Source organism: Trachinotus anak, unplaced genomic scaffold, assembly GCF_046630095.1.
Source record: "Trachinotus anak isolate AG129_WGS33_773 ecotype Australia unplaced genomic scaffold, CSIRO_AGI_Tana_v1 ptg000042l, whole genome shotgun sequence".
NCBI lineage: Eukaryota > Metazoa > Chordata > Actinopteri > Carangiformes > Carangidae > Trachinotus > Trachinotus anak.
The window spans coordinates 719,600-739,697 of record NW_027273893.1 but is presented as its reverse complement, the minus strand read 5'-3'; the positions used below and the strand labels follow the sequence as shown (position 1 = coordinate 739,697).

The following is a 20,098-nucleotide window of genomic DNA, read 5'->3' as shown; positions in this document are numbered from 1 at the left end:
TGGCTCACATTTAATTTAATCTTAATTCATTGCAAAAAAAACCCTTACACCAAAGTGAATACTTTCTACAATATTCATTCACACATTGAGTAGAAATTTCTTGACATGTTTATTAGTGTTTAAAACAAAGTCATGAAGTCAAACAGTAATGTACAAAAGTGACTTCTGGTGCCTCCTAGTGGCCCTGTTTCCTTGTGTTCTCTACAGTTTTCCCTTCCCTCTTTGTGTTTGTTTGTTCCAAGTTTGTCTTCTGCATCTGTTGGTGTGTGTTTGTGTGTGTGCGTGTCTATGTAGCTGAGCGTGGCTTCCAGTTGTTGCTGTTCCCGCCAATCATCTGCTGCATCTGTCATGAATCAGCTCATCAACTCCACCACCTGATCGTTCTGTTGTACCATGTCGTATTTCATTCCGGCCAAACTTTTGCTTGTTTGCAGCTTTGTGCTTTTTGGGATTTTTTTGTTACATGAACTTTCTTTGTGCTTCAGATCCAGTCTTCAGTCCTCCTGCCAGCCACACTCAGCTGTTTTTGTCTACTTCTCGGATCAACTTGAACCCTAAACCACTCACAGACATTCTTGTCCGTGAGTGGTTTAGGGTTCGGACTAAGCTGCCCTGCTCCAGCTTAGGCTGAACCAGCTCCCATTTCTGCTGCTGCTTTATTCCTGCCCCTCGTTTCCAGCCGCCCTGCACAGACTCTGGTTCAACCCCTCTCATCCATCTGTTCCCAGCCCAGCAGCCTCTATAACCCCTTCATGCCAGCATGAAGCCTATTTATCCACTATTTCCAATAATGTATTTTTGTGAATCTCACCATCTTCCTGTCATCTGCTTTGTGTGTCCAGATAAAAAAAAGAACCTACGTATAGATGATAATGTATAGATGTGTCGACGCTGTATTGTTTGTATCTGTACACTTTGAGCTCAGCTGCAACACACTTTTGGCAGCTGATGAGAACCTTTCCTCTCATGTCTCACATTTTACACAAGATTCAGGCTTTAGTGTTTCAGGAACTGTCACACTGTCAAAGAAATAAAAGGTGCAATCCAAGTTCACAGATAAAATGCCAATTCACTCCAGATCACCTGTCATAGCTTCAGCTGCTAAGCTTTAGACAGCCCTGTCTACCCAAGGTGCACTGGTGTACATTAGAGGAAGCAGGAGCAGAAGGTTTTACTTAAGTGTGGAGTAACCTTGTTCTGCACCAGAGCTGAGGGCAGCAGACTGACAGAGCAGCAGAATGGTAAGTGGAAGCAATGAGAGAAAGAAGCAAAAGTGTTGATCAGAGTAAGAATAATATGTGAATATACTGTATGTAAATAATGCTGGCTTCATAAATTGAATCTTCCACAAGTGCACTGGTTATTTGGATGTATTATTCATTCTGATCAGTTAAAACCACTGACAGGTGAAGTGAATAACATTGATTACCTCATTACAATGGCATCTCTCAGGGGGTGGGGTATATTAGGCAGCAAGTGAACAGTCAATTCCTGAAATGTGTTGGAAGCAGGAAAAATGGGCAAGTGTGACAAGGTGATAGCTCAACAAGTGGGTCAAAGCATCTCCAAAATGGCAGGTCTTGTGGGGTGTTCCCAGTATGCAGTGGTTAGTACCAGTGGTTAGTCACTGCCAGAAGTGGTCCAAGGAAGAACAAGGAGCAAAAGCTGGCCAGTGTGGTCCAATTCCCACAGAAGAGCTACAGTAGCACAAATAGCTGAAAATTCTGGCTATCATAGAAAGCTGTCAGAACACAAGGTGTATCACAGTGTGCTACGCTGTGCCATGCTGACCCCTTTCACAATGTGCCTACGAAGGGCACATTAGTCTCAGAACTGGACCATGGAGTAATGAATGAAGGTGGCCTGGTCTGACAAATCACATTTCTTTTACATCTTGTTAACGGTCAGGTGTGAGAGCATTGTTTACCTGGGGAAGAGGTGGCACCAGGGTGCACTGGGAAGACAGTAAGCTGGCAGATGCAGTGTGATGCTCTGGGAAATATTCTAGGAAACCATGAATTCTGGCATTTATATGGATGTTACTTTGACACATAACTAGGGCTGCAACTAACGATTATTGTGGTAGTCGACTAATCTGTCGATTATTTTTTCGATTAGTCAGTCAGTGATTATTTCAGTGTTGCCCACCATCTGTGCTTCCTGTTGGGGTGGCTCCTATCATGGGCTCCAGTGCATGTTTTACCTCAACTGCTCAAATCTGCACCCCCTAAAGGTCATCATGAATATGAAAATGATGATGAGTAAGAAACTTAATAGCTTGAATGTATTTGTTACATTCGTACAAATTAGCTCACGTTGTCATAGCAGTAAAAGACGTTCTCGGCTCTTTTTGTTTTTTATTTTTTTAAAACACTGTCGGCTTCTTTCTAACTGAAAAAGCGCTCTTCTCGGCTTCACTTGTCAAAAGAAAGACACCAAGTGTGAACACAGCCTAACACATTAGCTGACATGACATAGCATTCAAATAGTTAAAGTCATCCTTGAGACCTTCTTTTCTGAAAGGTAAACAAAAACTATAAGTAGCTCCTCGGTAAAACTTACCCATCCAGAGCAACATTAGGCGTCACAGCTCCAGGGTGCTTGCGTTTGAGGTGCTCATGCATCACCGCCATGCTGCCGTGATATGCCAGCTCTGCTCTGCAGTGTCTGCATTCAACCTGTTTTGTTGCTTTACTTTCACTAAAATGTTCCGACACTTTTGAAAGTTTGGGCCTCAACTTCACTTCACACTTCACACTTGGTTGCGCCATCTTTCATTTGTTCTTCGTTGCTGCAGATTCAGAATACAGTCGGTGCAGACCAGGGGTTGGCAAGTAAGTTTAGCTTCGGGCCAATTTTTTCCTAACCGATTACATGGCGGGCCAGAACATAATCAAATGCTAATTTTGAGAAACTGATAAAAATGCAACTTTATTGTGTGGCCACAGTCACATATATACGTTTGACTGATTCATTGAGCCGATGTTGTTTTTTCATATCACATCAGATGCCGCTATTTCAGAGGTCCATCAAGCAAGGGACAGAACCTTTGAAACTTCTTGTCAGGACTTTTCATAATAAAAGCTAAAAATTTGTTTGAACTATAGGATTACAGAAAAAAATGAATATTCTTGTGCTTTTATTTTGTATAATAACGTAAATGAATGTAATAACGAGAGAATGAGAAAAGACAACAACAATAAGATATTCAACTCAAAAGTCCACTATGGGGTCTGCCACAGGTCCAGAACCAACTAGGAATCAATGAGGAAATCAAAATAGAACAGTCAGCCTCTATGATCCTGACTCAACCTTACAAAATTAGTATTTACAAAATTTACAGGGGTACTTATGGTACCAATGTTTTGTAGAAGTAGTTCCCACAAGGCTGGCAACTTGCAGCAGAAACCCAACTGGATTAATCCACATAAACAGCCTGCAGAGTTTTAAAGCGTCCTAATTTTTCATGACACAAATAATGTAATTGTATGGAAAAGGTAAATATGGCATTCTTGACTCCATTGATTGACCATTGCCTGTGGCAGCTCTGAGCCACAGTAATATGTTTTCTAGAGGCTGGCTCCACAGATGGCAGGAACAGTAATTTGGATTGTTCTGACTGGTTCACACAGTAGTGAATCTAGTAGTGAATAGAACCTAGTAGTGAACCTATTGCATCCCTCATAGTGCTTCCTGATGAGGTTTCCCCTGTCGCACCCTGGGAGGTTCTACTCAACTTATTTTCTGGTGATGAAGAGGACAGGCAACTTTCTCCCTGTTTTCGACTTGTGGGGGCTCAACAAGTTTCTCAGTACTGCTCTTCAATATGTTGAGCACAACAGATGTGCTTTGTACTCTTGCCCCAAGGGGATGGTTCATGGCCATTGACTTGAAGGACGCTTACTTTCATGTCCTCATTGTGCCTCACCACAGGAAGTTTTGGATTTCACCAGGTGTGTGGCTGTCTCACTCTTTCCCCTGCTGCACAGGGCATGAAAATCCTACTGTACCTGGACAACTGGCTGATCTGTGCACCATCCAGGTCTCATGTGGCCCAGGACATGGCTCTTCTCCTCTCTCATGTGGCCCTGCTGGGTTTCACAGTCAATGTCAGGAGAAGCTCACTGACTCCGTCTCAGAGCACAATTTTCATCAGTGTGGCTCTGAACACCGTCACTATGAGGGCTTGTCCTCATAGTGACGGTGTCCTCAGCATGTAGTCGACATTCTGCGTTTCTTTCCCCTCTTCCAAAAGGACAGGTCATGGCTGTGTATCCAATTTCTGTGCCTCTAGAGCAAAATGACAGCAGACTCAACTGTATTACCTTAGGCTTACTGCCTCTGTACTGTCTGCAAAGATGGCTGAACAGCCTCCACTAGTGAATGCCAAGTGGCACAGGCACAGGAGGCTCAGAGTGTTACAGCAGTGCCTCCTCAGTCTGGCCCCATGGAAGGAGAGCTCTGACATGGAAAGAGGTGTACCCATGGGCTCTGTCCCATCTTGCAGAGACACCATCCAGATGGATGTCTGCCTCTCAGGTTGGGGTGGAGTGTGGCAGAATAGGGCGGTACAAGGGCCATCATCTGCACAGGATGGTGCAGAGCATCTCAATGTGCTGGAGCTATGGGATGCGCACATGGTTCTCAAGAACTTTCTACCGCATCTGAACAAGCATGCGCTTGTTCAGTCGGACAACACCTCGGCCATGTATCAGCACAGTTACTGAGGGCATCCCAAGAACTGCTTACATGGGCAGTCCTGCGGCTGACCAGCTTGCGGGCAATGTATTTTCCAGTAAAGAGAAACCAGGCAGCAGACTTCCTCTCCCATAACAAGCCTCCTCCGGGGGAGTGGTGACTTAAGCCACTCAGAATCCTTGCGTGCTTGTGACAAGGTTCTGTCGGAACAGTCTCCCTGATGAGACCAGAAGATTATAGCCTGTCTGGGGGTCATCTGGGGTCATGGGTGACATTATTAATATGAAATACTTGATCTGCACATACGCGAGATGGAAGATCCAGTGCTTAAAGCACCGCCTCTGGCAATCATCCAGGATTTATAGAATTGTAGTTACATTAGTAACATTTGTTTTACGTTCCAGATAAGTCAGCAACATTAACATCAGGCTTTTGTAGGCAATGGAAAGGATTTAATTGGCATTTACATCTGGATCAAATGACTCTGCAGTAGATGTGGGTATTTATAGGCTCTGGCTCCGATCGACACTGATGTAAACACAAAATCTGGGTGAACCCGCTAATTTTCATCCCTTTGTGTCTGTAATGTCTTTCGGAGCACAGTCGCTGTAAACAGACCTGTCACCGATCCAGCACGGTGCTGTTAAACCAGAAACACAGAGGGTACTCTGCGCACAGGGATGAGAGTAAGAGCAGTTTCAAAATAAGTTTTAAAAACACGCAATCACTGACCAAAGCATCTCACACTGAAGCGGAGTACCAACCTGGGGATGAGATGTGACAGGTCCATTTAACCAGTTTGCAAGGTGGCTAGTGGCTCACTCCACTGCTTCTGTGTGTGTGCTCTGTAAGTGCATGTGATGACATTGCTCCTTGCCGCTGTGTGTGTTCTCAGTCTGAACAGAGGCAAACTCGACTGGCAGTGGAAAAGGGACTTTTGTTAGCAGGTTTACCCATGTTTAAAAAACCTGCCTATAACCACTAATTTTGGTGGAAAAGGGGTATAGGAGACTCGCTCTCTGATATTTAACTTTGTTTGATGACTTTGAAATTTCCTTTCTTGTTTACTGCAAATATACTTGTTGTTTTTGACTGTATTTTTATATTTGTGACTGTAGGGAGGCTCAGTACTATTGACAGCATTTCATTTGGTCCGGCAGCTACTTCACTGCACTATTTACTTCATATCTGGTTAGTTTTTGATGTTACATGATACATGTAACAGATGTAGTGTTTTTTGAAGACGTTATGATACTGATTGTGTTGATTATGGTAGGTAGGTAAGTAGGTAGGTCAGTAGGTCAGTCAGTGAGATAGATAGGATTTTAGTCCATGACATGATCCACAGCCTTTGACTGAGATGTTAACTAGTCTGATGGCAGTCGGGAGGAATTCCTGAACCTCTCAGTCCTGCAGTGCAGCGAGATGAGATGTTGCTTGCTGCTGTAGCTACTTCTCTGGCCTGCAAGGATGTTATGGAGAGGATGGTTGGTGTTGTCCAAGATGGCTGCACCTTACAGTGCATGCATCTTTCCGAAACAGTCCTCAGTGAGTCGAGACTCCCACTAAGTACAGACCCAGCCTTTTGAACTAGCTTGTCCAGTCTCCTTGTGTCCTTGTCTGACATGCTGCTGCCCCAGCAGACTGCAGCATAAAAAAGTACACTCGCCACCAATAACTGCTAAAACATCTTCAGCATTTCACTGCAGATGTCAAACCTCCTCTTCATTAATAAAGTGATGATCATTTTATATTTTTATTTTATTTTATTTTGCTTCACTGCCTATTAATTTGTGTTTTTGTCTGAGGACCTCATTGAAAGCAAGATATCAAGGGGCATATGCTCAAATTTATAAATTTTTAAATAAATAACTGTAATGTCGAGACAAAAAATGTCATCTTATGTTTGGTGAGTTAGTGAGTAAACTCAGCATGGTCAAAACTATGAAAACTCTATTTTCAAAAAAAAAAAAGAATTTCCAATTAAGTTTGAACGTTACTCCCTTCTTGACCTTGGGAACACTGTGTTCTAAATCAGGGTCCATCAAAGGTACACCTACAAGTAAACTAGTATTTTTAAAGGTTTTAATCACCATTTATGTAGTTACACTGCATCATTGTGCTCTGCATGAACTATAATTTGTACTACTAAGTCCAAGTATTTCATATTATAGTAACATTAACTGAATATTCTTTTCATGAAAAAAGTACTCTGCTGGTATCTTCACAGGTTTATATCTTCACACACTCCACACATGCATGCAGGTCAACTTAATGCTCACCTTCACTGTGAATGTATATCCAGGCATACAGCATTTGTCTGGTACTGTTGATGAGGGTTTGGCATTGGTACCGGCCTGAGAACTTCACTTGGAGTGTATCGACCTCGAGGACACGACCCCCCACCAGCATCCTGTACTGAAGACCCAGACCAGGTCCCTGGGTCTGGGCTAGACGTGAAACCCCCTTTATGGTCTGGTTGTTGTAGTCCCAGCGCACTGGCAGTCTGTTGTCAGGAACTACTGGACAACCTTTTTAAAGAAACAAGCAGATTGAATGTACATATTGGACATTTTAATGGTCTGCAGAAAATGCTTGAAGGGGAACACGACTGCTTTTACATTTTACAGTGCGTTCCGAGGTGCTGGGGAGAACTACTGCATGTGAGAAAGTTTGTGCATGTACTGTACCTATTCGTAGAATGTCTCCAGGTTTGATAAAAATACTTGTTCCATGGGGTGACGCCATGAGGACCCTTTTCCTCTTCCGCTCTCGTGAGACTGGAACAATCGTGCCTCCTCCAGCAAGATATGGAGCTGCACAGATGCACACACAAAAGTGCACACACCCAAAATGTTATTCCAGATTTTGTTACCTCTTCTGTTATCTATTATGTGCATGTTGTGCAGAGTTCTATATGATGAGAAGTTATGTACAATTTGTCTGTGTACCCACCGGAGACCTGCACGATCGTAGAGGCAGTGGACTTTCCTATGGGGTTAGTGGCAGTGCAGGAGTAGGTGCCTTGGCTGTGCAAAGAAACATTTGTGATCCACAGCAAACCAGAGGAAAGGGAGACAGCACTGGAATCTAATGGTCCATTCTTCCTGTGCCATGTCACTGTGGGATGAGGAACACCTGACACACAGAGAGTGCAGAGGGACCAATAAGTAGGCTAGGAAACACTTGAGATACCATAGTACAATTTACAGTATAATTATTTTGTATGTATTAGGTATCAATAAAACAAGTATTTAGGGAGTTAAGGGTAACAATTTTCACTTAAAAATAGGGACTTAAAAATAAATTAAATTGAAAGTAAGTGTGAAAGTATTGAGCACCTATTAAGAATTACAATGTATAGTAAAATCTTTACTGCATAGCAAGGTGGGGGCAAGAGGGAAATGGGGGATGGGTTAAACAGGATGTGATTAACTGATTTATTAACTGTGATAACTGATTTATTACTTAACTTATTAATTATCATTAATTATTAATTTATTAGCCTATTTATTTAATTATTTGCAAAAATCACCTTTTATGAATTTGGGCCCCTAATATCCCCTGCACATTCCTGATAGGGAAAAATGGATGATTGTTGATATACCAGTGAAATGGTTTATGATATAATAATAATTTAAAATTGTGACATATTTACACAAAACTGTGAAATGTGTTACTACAATAGCTACAGTTATAAAATAGTTATGTATATGTTTTTAAACTTGTTTTAAACTGGCAGTGTCACATCCACAGGATGATCAAAAAGAGAACAGCATCCTCATACCAAGCATGCAACATTCACTTTAAGCAACATGCATTTGAGGCTCTTCTTGATATCAAGTAATGGTGTTCTGAGGTACTTATCAGAAGGATGATAACAACATTTCTGTTGCTGTTATAGTGTTTCCTTTCAAATGTATGCACTCTGATTGATTTCTGTGATTCAATAACTGGGGCAACCTAACATGTGGAACAGTTGTGATACTTCCCCTGACGTGAAAGTCTGCCAGACTGAAATGTTGTAAGTTTATTAATATTACAACAGTTGTCATAACAGTGTGAATGTTTTTTCAAATTTTATTCAAGCTTTCCTCCAGTGCGCCTATCACATATTCTGATTTTTTTTAAGCACATGCACAATGAATGTCAGTTCACTGCATTGCATTAAAGTTGACTTTAATTGTTTTGGTTGTGTGTTCTTTACTGAATCATAGTTCGGCTTTTAGTTTCCTATTTTATGACATGCCTAATGCAAAAGAACTTATGGGTTAAGCCTATTGGTACACTGTATATACCCTACAATTATTTAATATGTAATGGGTAATTAAAAAAAATACTTACAGGGTTATAAATTACAGGATCATTTTTTTTATAGGCTACTCCATCACAAATATGTTTATTTTTCTTTTTACCTACTGGGTACCAGTAAGTATTTAATTGGTGCCCTGTATGTACAATATATTTACACAGTGATTTTCAGGCTGTAATGTACAGTGTGACTGAGGAGGGTCAAACATCTTGACAACAGACAAGGCTGAAGAAAAGTTTTACTGTCTCTTCATATGTCAGAGACTCCTAAAACCCTAAACAAAGCAAATTTAAAATTTCAGAACCATAAAATGTATACTGTGACTACAAGTATAAATATCAAAGTTTATTTACATATGAATAAAATACCAATTAAAATAATTGAAGAAGCGTTAATAAACAGAAATAAGATAAAAAATGATGCTGAAGACTACTGCTAAATTTAAGGTGGATAATAGGACTACATGGTAGATAGATCAATGATTGGCACAAGGTAGAAATAGTGGTACTAAGTAAATGTCAGTGGACACACACTCACCTCAATTGAAGCTGGTATTGATTACTGAGATAAATCTGTGTAGTGGAAGAAAACCTTGGCTGGACTACATACCACTACAGTCACTCTCCACTCACTGCATCAGAACCAGTCCACATGCAGCTTTCACTGCCAGCAGTGTTTCCAAAAGTCCGGAGTAGTGTGGATGCCATTTTATATTATTTTATTATTAAATTATTTTTTGGACATGTTTTGCCTTTATTCTGATGGCCATAGTAAGAGAGACAGAGGAAGGTCAGGGAGAGAGAGGTGATGACATGCAGTAAAGAGCCTTGGGTTGGAGTCAAATCTGGGCTACTGTGGTTAAGACCAGGCCCTCATGGCAAATGCTACAGCAGGTGAGCCACCAGGGCGCCCCAGAGATGTGTTTCAACACCTGAGTTGTCAAAAAAAGACAGTATCTTGCATTGCTGTTATTACCTACATGTCTGTTCTGATGAAATGTAATTTTCAGTCTGATTTGTCTCAGCCCTACAGCCTGCTGACACATGCACGCACGCACGCACGCACGCACGCACGCACACACAGCTTCACTCAATACATTCAATTACCAAATGGTGAAGACAAGCTATTTTGAGCTGGTTAGAAAACACCATAGCACTGAGAGCCAATGTGACACCATCACTGTGTGTGTGTGTGTGTGTGTGTGTGTGTGTGTGTGTATGTGAAGGGAGATAGTAAGAGAGTTATTTGTTTAAGAACCAGCCACCATTATGGGGCAAGAAAGTTTTTTTAGCTTGCAGGTTCATGTGGCTCACTGCACATGCACATTAGTGTTTCTCCCGCTGGCCTGACTAGCTAGTGACCAGCCACTGTGCCAAAGCTTTCTTTGACAAATATGACTTGTTACCTCCCTACAGTCCTACATGATACAGTGTTGTGACCTACCAGTGACAGGGCAGTCCAGAGTGAGGTTGATGCCCGGGCGAACTCTGACTCGTCCCCCAATAATGGCCCTTAGGTTGTGGCCCAGCACTACCCCTTGTTCTGAAACATTGCCCCGTGATACTGCAATGGCCGGTGGCTCTGAATGTTCACACAGACAGAGAATGTCAGTCATGCAGTAATGAAGGTGAAAATGTCATCTCCCTGAGAAAGTTACTGACGCTAATCCTTGTTATATAACGAATGTACGGGGAAAACACTGTCATAAATTGGTATAAGATAAACAACAATGTATTGTCTAACTGAAATAGCTTAAGTGAACACATTAACCACTATGCTGTAGTTCATTCTTTGAGCTTGTTACAGTGCAAGTTGAAAGTTTTAATTTTCAAAATTATAGTGTAAATTGACATATAATCCAAAATGTTGCTAATATTACATTCAAAGAGGTTTTACTGTTCTTTTGTCATGTTAGCAATGTGAGTCAGGTTCAAACTGACATGAAGTTTATTCATGATCACCAGAAGATGAATCCTCAACACCGAGGTAATCTTATAACTTTTCACCCAGCATCATCATCAGGTCAAAATTTAAATTGACCTATACTTTGGTTTATTACCAGATACCTGCAAAGCTACTTACCATCAGACTAGGCAGTGCTCTAAGTTTAGTTAAATTTAGTACTTAGTTTTATCATGATAAGTTGCTAAAATAAGACAGTAAAGATGAAGCTAAAGCTTTTTATTGATTCATTGACTAGCTTTACTAATATGTTCTTATTCTTGTTTGTTTTTTAATTGAATATAGTGTCTAGGCAGATTCCTGATTAATGCTAATAGTCTCTTGGTTTCTGTGTAAGTGTTGTACTGTTGTGTCAATATATTGTTTAGAATATTGTCTGCTCTGAGCTAACTAGTGTATTTTTTGTTATGTGTCACTGTGCACACATGACCAAACATGTAAGTGCTGTTACTTCTCACATGAAATGGTGCTATACAAATAAAGGTAAATAAAATGTATTTTGGTGATAGCAAAGAAAAAACAAACCTGCCAACAGTAGCTGAGATGTCTCTGAGTCAGAGCCATAAATGTTGGCGGCTGTGCACTTGTACTGGCCTCTGTCAGATGCTCTGGGCTGAAGGATGTGAAGTCCCCCAGAGCTATCCCACGAAACTCTGCAGACAGACAGGAAAATCATACAATTTGTCTACTAAGCTGGTCTGAACAGATTAGAACCTGAAAAGCTGCTCACACTACTTTCTGACAGACAGCTAGCTTGAACAGAGAAGGTGGCTCTGTTCAAGAAGAGTAGAGAATTAATTTAGATACAGAAAGACTCAATGTTGAACTGCAAATCAAGAAACAGCTCTGAAACACAGAAAGAACAGCCAAAAATTCCACAGATGATTCATTGTTCACACTCTGTATGAACTACAGCTTCCTGCATTAACAGTGGACCACAAAGACCTCAGCTCTCTGCCAGATGAATACAGCTCAAAGTGCTTAGACAAATATAAAAGAGAGAAAAAAATAAAATTAATAATAATAATAATAATAATAACTATTATTATTATTATTATTATTATCAACATCACTATAAAAATGAAATAAAATAATATTCAATAAATCAACAATTCTAAGAGCTACTTGAACAGGTATGTTTTCAGTTGTCGTTTGAAAATGTCCACTGAATCTGCCACTCTAATATTTCTTGGTAGGGTGTTCACAGTTTAGGGGCGTAAAGGATGAAGGCCTCTTCTGCAGTTTATTTTGGGGTACATTTGGAATATTTAGAAGCCAACAAACAATCACTGATGTAAGAGGGTGTGAGACCATTAAGAGCTTTGTATACAAGTAAAAGAACTTTAAAATCAATTCTAAAAGACACATGGAGCCAAAGTGTAGCAGCAGAGTTCTGAATTAGCTGTAATTTCTCAATCAACTTTTTTGGAAGTGAGAAGCACATTACAGTTGTCCAATCTACTTGAGATAAAAGCCTGGATGAGCTTCTCAGTGTCTTGTTGAGTTAAAAACAAGGCACACTCTGACAATATTTCTGAGGTAGAAGAAAGTTGTCTTGGTTCCTTACTTATGTGGGATTTGAAATTTAGATTAGAGTCCAAAATTACACCCATACTTGTTACTTCTATTTTATTGTATTGTTTGAGGTTTCCAAGCTTGGTAGAGCGAGTATCTCTTTTGGCTATGAGGTCAACCAACAGTATTTCTGTTTTTTGTTTAGCTTGAAGAAATTACTGCTCATCCACTGAGTGATCAGGCAGGTAGTCAGGGAGTGTAGTGCACTGATGTCATTTGGGTCGAGGGAAATATGTAGTTGTGTATTGTCAACGTAGCTATGAAAACAAAGAGCTATAGTGACAAAGAGTGAAGTTGAAGGCTGCCAGATCATAGTCAAGCACCCCCCATATCCTGGTCTTCTCAAACTGTGTTATGGATTGTTGACCAGCTGAGGTTGGTTGTAGCAGTAGTGGAGTTGGTGATGAGTGGTGGTGAATCTGAAACTGTAAGTATTTATTTTATGAAGTTTCAAATGCCACAGATTTGAATGTCTTTACTGGACAAATTAACATTATATATACATTTTAGTGGCTAAGTGTGCTAAGTTGTGAGGTGAAAAAAAGTGGATTAAGACTTATGCTCCAGGGGTGGCCTGATGGTGGAGTGGTTAGGGTGTGTACCACATGAGCAGATGCTCAAACCAGCAGGCGAGCGCTGGTTTTCCTCTGGGAAAATAATGTCACAGCCCTACTGTGACTCAGCATTTTCCCCAGTGTTTCCTGTGTATGCTTTTTTTCGCCTGTGTCTCCTCCCTTCTCTCTGTGTGTAGGTGGGTGTCTGCTTTCCAACAGGGGCGTGGCGCAGCACTGCCTACCTGACACACCTGCAATTCATCTGTCTTCAAGCTCAGTAGAAAAACCCCAGCACCTCACTCACTCCAGGCCACTGAAAACCTCTCCAGTGTTTCTTGTTGAAAAGTTTATCGTTTGCTTCTATTTTTGGATCAAACCTTGTTAGGGGCCATAAGGGACATTATCTAGAATGACCATGCGTATACACATATAAAACCATACTCATTCACATACTATACTGAAATGCACTATACTTCACACACATTACTGAAACACTCTCACACAAACAACTGAAAAAGGATGTGCTCACATACACAACTGAAAAGCTCTCATAAAAACTACTGAAACCTTTTACATGTAATACTGAAAGGCTTTTACACATCTTCGTTCTATACACAGCTGAAAAAAGTTCCTCTCACACACATATGAAACAAAACTCATTCACATATTATACTGAAAACCTCACACACACAAGTGAAAAGCTTTTACATACACAACTCAAACACTCACACATCCACAACTGAAAACCCCTCACATATACAAATGAAAAGCTTGCACACATACTAGTAGATATCAGTTAAAATGGAAGGCATTTCAGTTAAATCAGAAGGTGGTTTGGTGGTCCATGTAGGTCTGTGTAGGTCCATGTACATTCAGGCAGTTTATTTTTTTTGTTTGAACGAAAGAAAAAATGAAAAAACAGAGCCGTTTTTGGAAAAACAGTCAGAATTCATTTATTCTAAATTCCTTTCTTTTATTTTTCTCTGTTGAATTGAAGAATGAAGAAAGGTATTCAGGTGGCACGGAAGGAAATTTCAAATAAAAGCCAGAAGATAGAATTGCCATTGTTTAAAATGTAAATATACAACCATATATGGACAGACAATTTATTATTTGTCTATTTAAATTTTGAGGTTAGGCCGATAAGTGGTATAGATAATGAATGAATGAATGAATGAAGTCTGGTGTATGTTGACACTCCATCTAGAATCAATCTTAGATGTGTAAAATAGCTTCATTATATGTAGTTTGGTTATTTTGCGCTCAATAATTAAATAAATGGCCTCAACATTGCCTACTGTGAACATGATAATGATCAATGCAATATCATTATCAATTAGGCAGATTGATTTGTTCATTATGTAGGACTAATGTAGGGCTGAGGACTGAAGTTGTAGTGTCTGCTACAACCAACAACAGCTGTAAAAAGTGAGCTTGGTCATAGGAAAATATGAACTTACTTGGTCAAAGAGTGAACAATAATTTGGTAACATGTGGGGACCTCTGCTGGTCACTGTAGACAACACTATTTGGGAAAAACCCACTGTGCATTTCCACATGTTTGACATTTCAAGGACATTTTCAGTGATGATCTAGCTCATCAGAATCAGAATCAGAATCAGTTTTATTGCCAAGTATGTTTCCTCATACAAGGAATTTGTTTTGGTGATTGGTGATGACAAGAATCACACCATACACCAGTGGCATGTGGTGACTTTTACAAAAGTAGCCTAAAAAAATAGACTAATAGACAGACTAAAACATACCTTTTCATGACAGTAGCAGCAAACCTCTCATAAATTCAGGGCCTGTCCTGTCTCATGACCTTGTGCTGTCTGTCTTTCCTGTGCTGAAAGTCTCTCTCCTGCATCTTGCTGCTCTCTGCCTGGACATCTTCACCTTTCTCCTTCCTGTCTGAAGAATTTTTAGGATTATTCTCCCAAACTGACACTACACATATCAAATGTGCAGAATAGAGCAACAACAAAAAATCAGTTTTGACAATGTCAAATCCTGTGTTTTCCAGCCTCAGTGTTGCTAACCTTTCCTTGAAGCACAAGTTGAACAGAGATGCAGAAACTTCGGTCTTGAGGAGTCGTAGCATTTATTTACTGACAAACAGCCTAAAGTGCACTTAAAGTGCACTGCTATTATGTACGTTTTATTTAACTAACAAGCAAACTCTCTGCTCACGTCGCTAGCATCACTGCTCTTACACTCTCTCTCTTTCTCGGCCTATCTCTCTGTCTGTCTCTCTTTCTCTCCCACCATGCACACAACCTATGTACTTTTTCCTGAGAGCAGCTGCTCTACTCCTGCAACAATATTCTGTCTCAAACATCTCAAACTTACTGACGATCTTGCACAGAGATGATAAATTAGTGTCATTTGCTCATTTACTTGTTAACTGCTGCCTCTTAACGCTTAATGCACAGGTTTAGTTTTCCCACAGGCCTGAGCATGCGCATGATCCTCCAATATCATAACTGATCTCTGAACAGTAGAAGCTGAGCCAAGGACAGCTTGCCTAGCACACTTTCGCTGTAATTAATCACCAGTCAGTCATCCCAGGCTTATCGTCAATGTGCATGTGCAAACCTCCAAATTAAGCTGCTTTCCTATCTGCTTGCCTTTGTCAAGGGGACACATTCACATCCACGAAAATGACAGAAACAATAGGTGTAACAGCTGTAAGGCAAGCTAGCTTGCAGGGACAATAGCCTGCTACCACCACAAGAGGGTAGTAAATTATATAATGAATGCAAACAGGCATTAGCACCATCAGAAAGCTGTTCCGAGATATCGCATCCACTTCAGTAATTGATGTCTATGTTTAGCTTTAAGTGGGCAAGCACTTCTTGCCTTGCTTGCCCTGATGCCCTGAACATGTTCCTACCTGTGAAAGTCTGATTTAAAATAAGTGCTATCTATACATGGCTACACTTAACTATGAAATCATCTCTTTACATGCTGCTAGGTCTTATCAGTTTATCACACTTTAGCCCCTTTAATTGTAACAGGAAGAGAAGTCTTTGACAAGGTTTATCACACCCACTGTGAGCTGCCACGACAAAAGCTAAAACATTTCAGGTCATATCATGGTCTGTTTTACCTGAACAGTGCAGCAATGGTTTTGAAGTGATGCTAACTGCTGTTGGGGAGTATTTAGCCGGGGTTAACTAACATACAGTTGGGCTCCTTTTCATTGTATTGACCCTGGCTTTATTAGTAACCAACTCTCAGCAATTAACCAACACACATTTGAAACCTTTGCTTCAAGCCAATCAATCACCAATCACAAACCTTATACCTGGGGCTAACCATTCTAACCCATTATTCAACAGTTTAAAACAACTTGAAAAGAATACATCATCTATAAACCTAATAAAAACTACCACAGATAGCAGCCAACAGTAACTTTTTAAGGATAATGTTTCTGCCACTTCAGCTGTAAATCATTCAACCTACAGCATGTGATGGGACTTTGGTGTGCATTCACTACATTACCAAACAAAACCAATAGCAGCTTATTAAACTAGCCTACAATTTGAACGTTAACATGATCCTGAACATAACTTTGCCGGAAAATAGAGAATGCTGAATTAATTTTCCAGGATATTTTACTTTTTTCTCTCACTTTCCATGTGTTTTCCACGACTGAAAAACTGGTTAACTGTTTTCCAGGATAAATGGGGACCCTGTAAATATATACTGAAACATGACAGGGGGTGCTGAAAATGTTGAAATTGCATGATGGGGGTGATAATGTCATTTTTCCTTTTGACATTGTAGAGCAAAATTCACAATATCATGTCAGTGATGAAAGGGCTGTTTCATCTTACGTCTATCACACAAATATAGGTGCCCAAGTTCATTCAACCATGTTTTTATTCATCCATATACTATATATTGTTCTGAGTTTGAGTTTCTTCTGGAAAACAGACTTTACTATGTATTTTTGCTGCCTAGACCTACACTGTTTGATATATGATATCATGTTCAAAGTACTGCAATGAAGTTTGCAAGGTCTTAGAAATTTGTGAAACACTTCTTTAACTGGTCAGCACTAGCTCCAGTATGTTACCTGTCACTGTGCTGCACCAGAGCTCCATCTTTGGTCCAGCTGATTTTGGGAGGTGGGAAGCCATCTGCAGGACAGAGGATGGTCAGCGATTGGGTGGCATTGGTTATGAGGGTGCTGTGTCCGATGCTGACATTGATGTTCCTATGAAAAGCTGGTGGAAGGGTCTGCTGCTGTCTGATGATCACTGCTCTGTTCACAGCTATGTCCAATGAAGAGTGCTCTGACCAGTTGGGTAATTTGTCTGTGGGACAAATCACATACAAAAACAACATAAGGAACAAGAGTAATAGTGTAGGGTACCAAGGCCACAATCTTATAATTTGAAATCCTCGTTAAATGGGGCACCACTCTCTGAAGAGACAAAAATGTATGAATCCATGAATTCATTTGATCAGTCTAATATCAGAAGCCATGACTTCTTGATTCAAGAAACACAACAGCACAACAACTGAGTTTAAAAGATTTATTAACTACACTACTATTTACAGGGTATATGCAATAATTATAAGGATGAAAAATGGAGCAGACCAGGTTTAAGCAATGGTGGGAGAGAATATGTGGTGGTGTAGTATCTGAAGTTCTATATGTTGAATTTATGGGTTTGGTATGTTTAGCCAGAAGGCAAAAAGATTTAAGGGCCTTAGCTAAGAGGTTCTAGGTCAAAGGGTCTAGGTGTCATTGGGAGATGGATGACTTTCTCATCTTATGTGATGAAGCCCTTTTCCTGTTTTTATAGGAAATCATATGTTTACCTTAGGTTCACGAGAACAACCAACCTATATAAGTGGGGAGTTGGAGCTGTTATTCAGGGGAGATTCATATTGGCTCCGACTCCTCTCTCAGGCAATCCATGGTGCTTGATTTGATGCTGGACTTCTTTGTAATAAACCTCTTTATATACAAGCAAGACGGTGTCAGCTGAGTTTTCTTCATCATCATCACATCATCGCTATTTAAGAAACAACAGTGGCTATTCACAAATATGGGAATACAACTACATGATGAGCTACTACTATGTCTAAGAATGGTATCTGATGATTGAATATCATTTTATCTCAACATCAACCCAGTCATGACCAGAATGTTAAGATCTTGCCTACTGTTGCACTGTAGCTGGAGACTCTTGGGTGGAACACAAAGCAGCAGTAAGCAATTGGACTCTGAGTGGATCTTCCCAGAGGCATCCTCCGTTAACAAAGTAATGGTTCTTCTGCATCTCTCAGTGGTTTCACCTTAAGATGTAGTCTGCCAGCAGCCTCTCTTTCTGGGGCACTCGTGATTTCTTTGTGGGCGTCTCTGCAGGCGGTTTTGGGCAGAACGTGTTATTTGCCTGCATCTCTTGTGGGTTGATGTGAGATAACGCTCACTTACTTAACTTATGATATGCTTAACTTTAGAGGAGACTGGCCTTAGCCAGCTGACTCAAAAATAACAATTAGTCAACAATTAGAATTGTGGTAATTATTAAAAAGTTCGAGGCACTTTATGCTGCTTATTTCGGTTGTTTTTGACTTGGCTTATATAAATAAAAGATTGCACGTGCAGACAAAGAAAAAGTTACTTGGAGCACGTGGCAGAAGAAGGACAAAGAACACATGGACAAAACGATAAAGTGCAAAGTGACAGAAGCAAAGCTTCACGGTTAGCAAAAAGCAGTGCTAAAGATGGCACAGAGACAAAAAGCAATGTGTGACATGATCACAACAGTTTTATCCCCTGGGGGCTGGCACAAGTTTCAGGGGCGTTACCCATCCTCTCCTTTTGTTTCAACTCGAGGAGCAATTAACTTTCTATAGAACTTTTGAATAGTTTAAACTGGAGTTTATCTATAAAACTCACACGCCCATCTTCCACCATGATCATAAAACATTAAAGGACATATAACATATAAACCTAATGGCACTAATAATGACAGGAAGAAAACATTACAAACACGGATTTCATATTGCCTACATCCTTCAAGACCTTATAGTAAGAATACAAGGGGTTAACTGGACTGATGATTTTATGTCCATGTTTCTCTACCATCATTTGAACAGTTAGTTTATAAAATGTTTTGACCCCTTGCTATTGATGTCTTAAAGTTGATGTTGGTGTTGTTTTTATAGTTTTTTGTTATTTATTGTGGTCTGCGCTTATTGTTCAACGTTGCTCTTCTGTGTGCAGGACAAATTCCCTTTAGGGCAATAAAGTTTTCATTCATTCAACTGATCAAACAACATTATCAGTATTTCCTAAAGCTAATAGTAAATAAGTGTGGGTTACACAGTAGTCCTTTGATTATAATAGTAATAACAGTAAAGACATTGTGGATGTCACTAGTGTCTGTTACCTTGTGTGAAGAATGGTGAGTGTGCTCATATGAAATCTATATGTTACATCTCAGATCTATGGGTTAGAAATTTAGGGATTGACTTCCTAAACCAGCACATCTCATAAGGTTCCAGAATAGTTAGATAGTTGATTTTATAATTTTACTCAGATCTGTGTCTGTGAAGAATAAACTGCCGGTTTCTAGTCGGGAGTGTAGCTTGCAGCCTAATTTATGATTCTGTTATCTAAAGAGGGATAGAGGAAGAGTTGGTGGTGTTACTTTTCCTATAAATGTAACAATCAAATACCAGAGTCTTATTGTTACAAAATGGAGGATTGGGTCATTTACTTTACTACAATCTTGTGTGCATTTGTTGATCCTCTGGAGACCCATGATCTAGGTGTACATGTCTCTGTGACCTGCTGAAAGCCGGTCCCTTTATGAAGGAAGGGTCCTTCATCTCTGTTTGCTATCAATTGGATAGTTTGATGGGAAGAAGAGTAAGAAAGTGTCAAGTTTGTGTGCAAACAACACTACAATAGGATTGAAACAAGACTGGTATACTTGTCTGCCAATATCATGGACACATATTGTCCTTT

General features: G+C 40.1%; 1 protein-coding gene across 8 annotated transcripts in view; it reads right to left on the bottom strand.

The window, feature by feature from the left end:
* The window catches only part of adamtsl3 (ADAMTS-like 3), a 228,076-nt gene that overhangs the window by 10,290 nt on the left and 197,688 nt on the right, over positions 1–20,098 (bottom strand). For all 8 annotated transcript variants that reach the window (XM_071472974.1, XM_071472976.1, XM_071472975.1 and 5 more), the window contains 6 exons: positions 17,186–17,426; positions 11,498–11,625; positions 10,454–10,591; positions 7,654–7,836; positions 7,389–7,514; positions 6,981–7,229 (listed from right to left, as the gene is read on the bottom strand). In XM_071472974.1, coding sequence (XP_071329075.1) covers positions 6,981–7,229; positions 7,389–7,514; positions 7,654–7,836; positions 10,454–10,591; positions 11,498–11,625; positions 17,186–17,426 — 1,065 coding nt within the window. The remainder of the gene's footprint in view (positions 1–6,980; positions 7,230–7,388; positions 7,515–7,653; positions 7,837–10,453; positions 10,592–11,497; positions 11,626–17,185; positions 17,427–20,098) is intronic.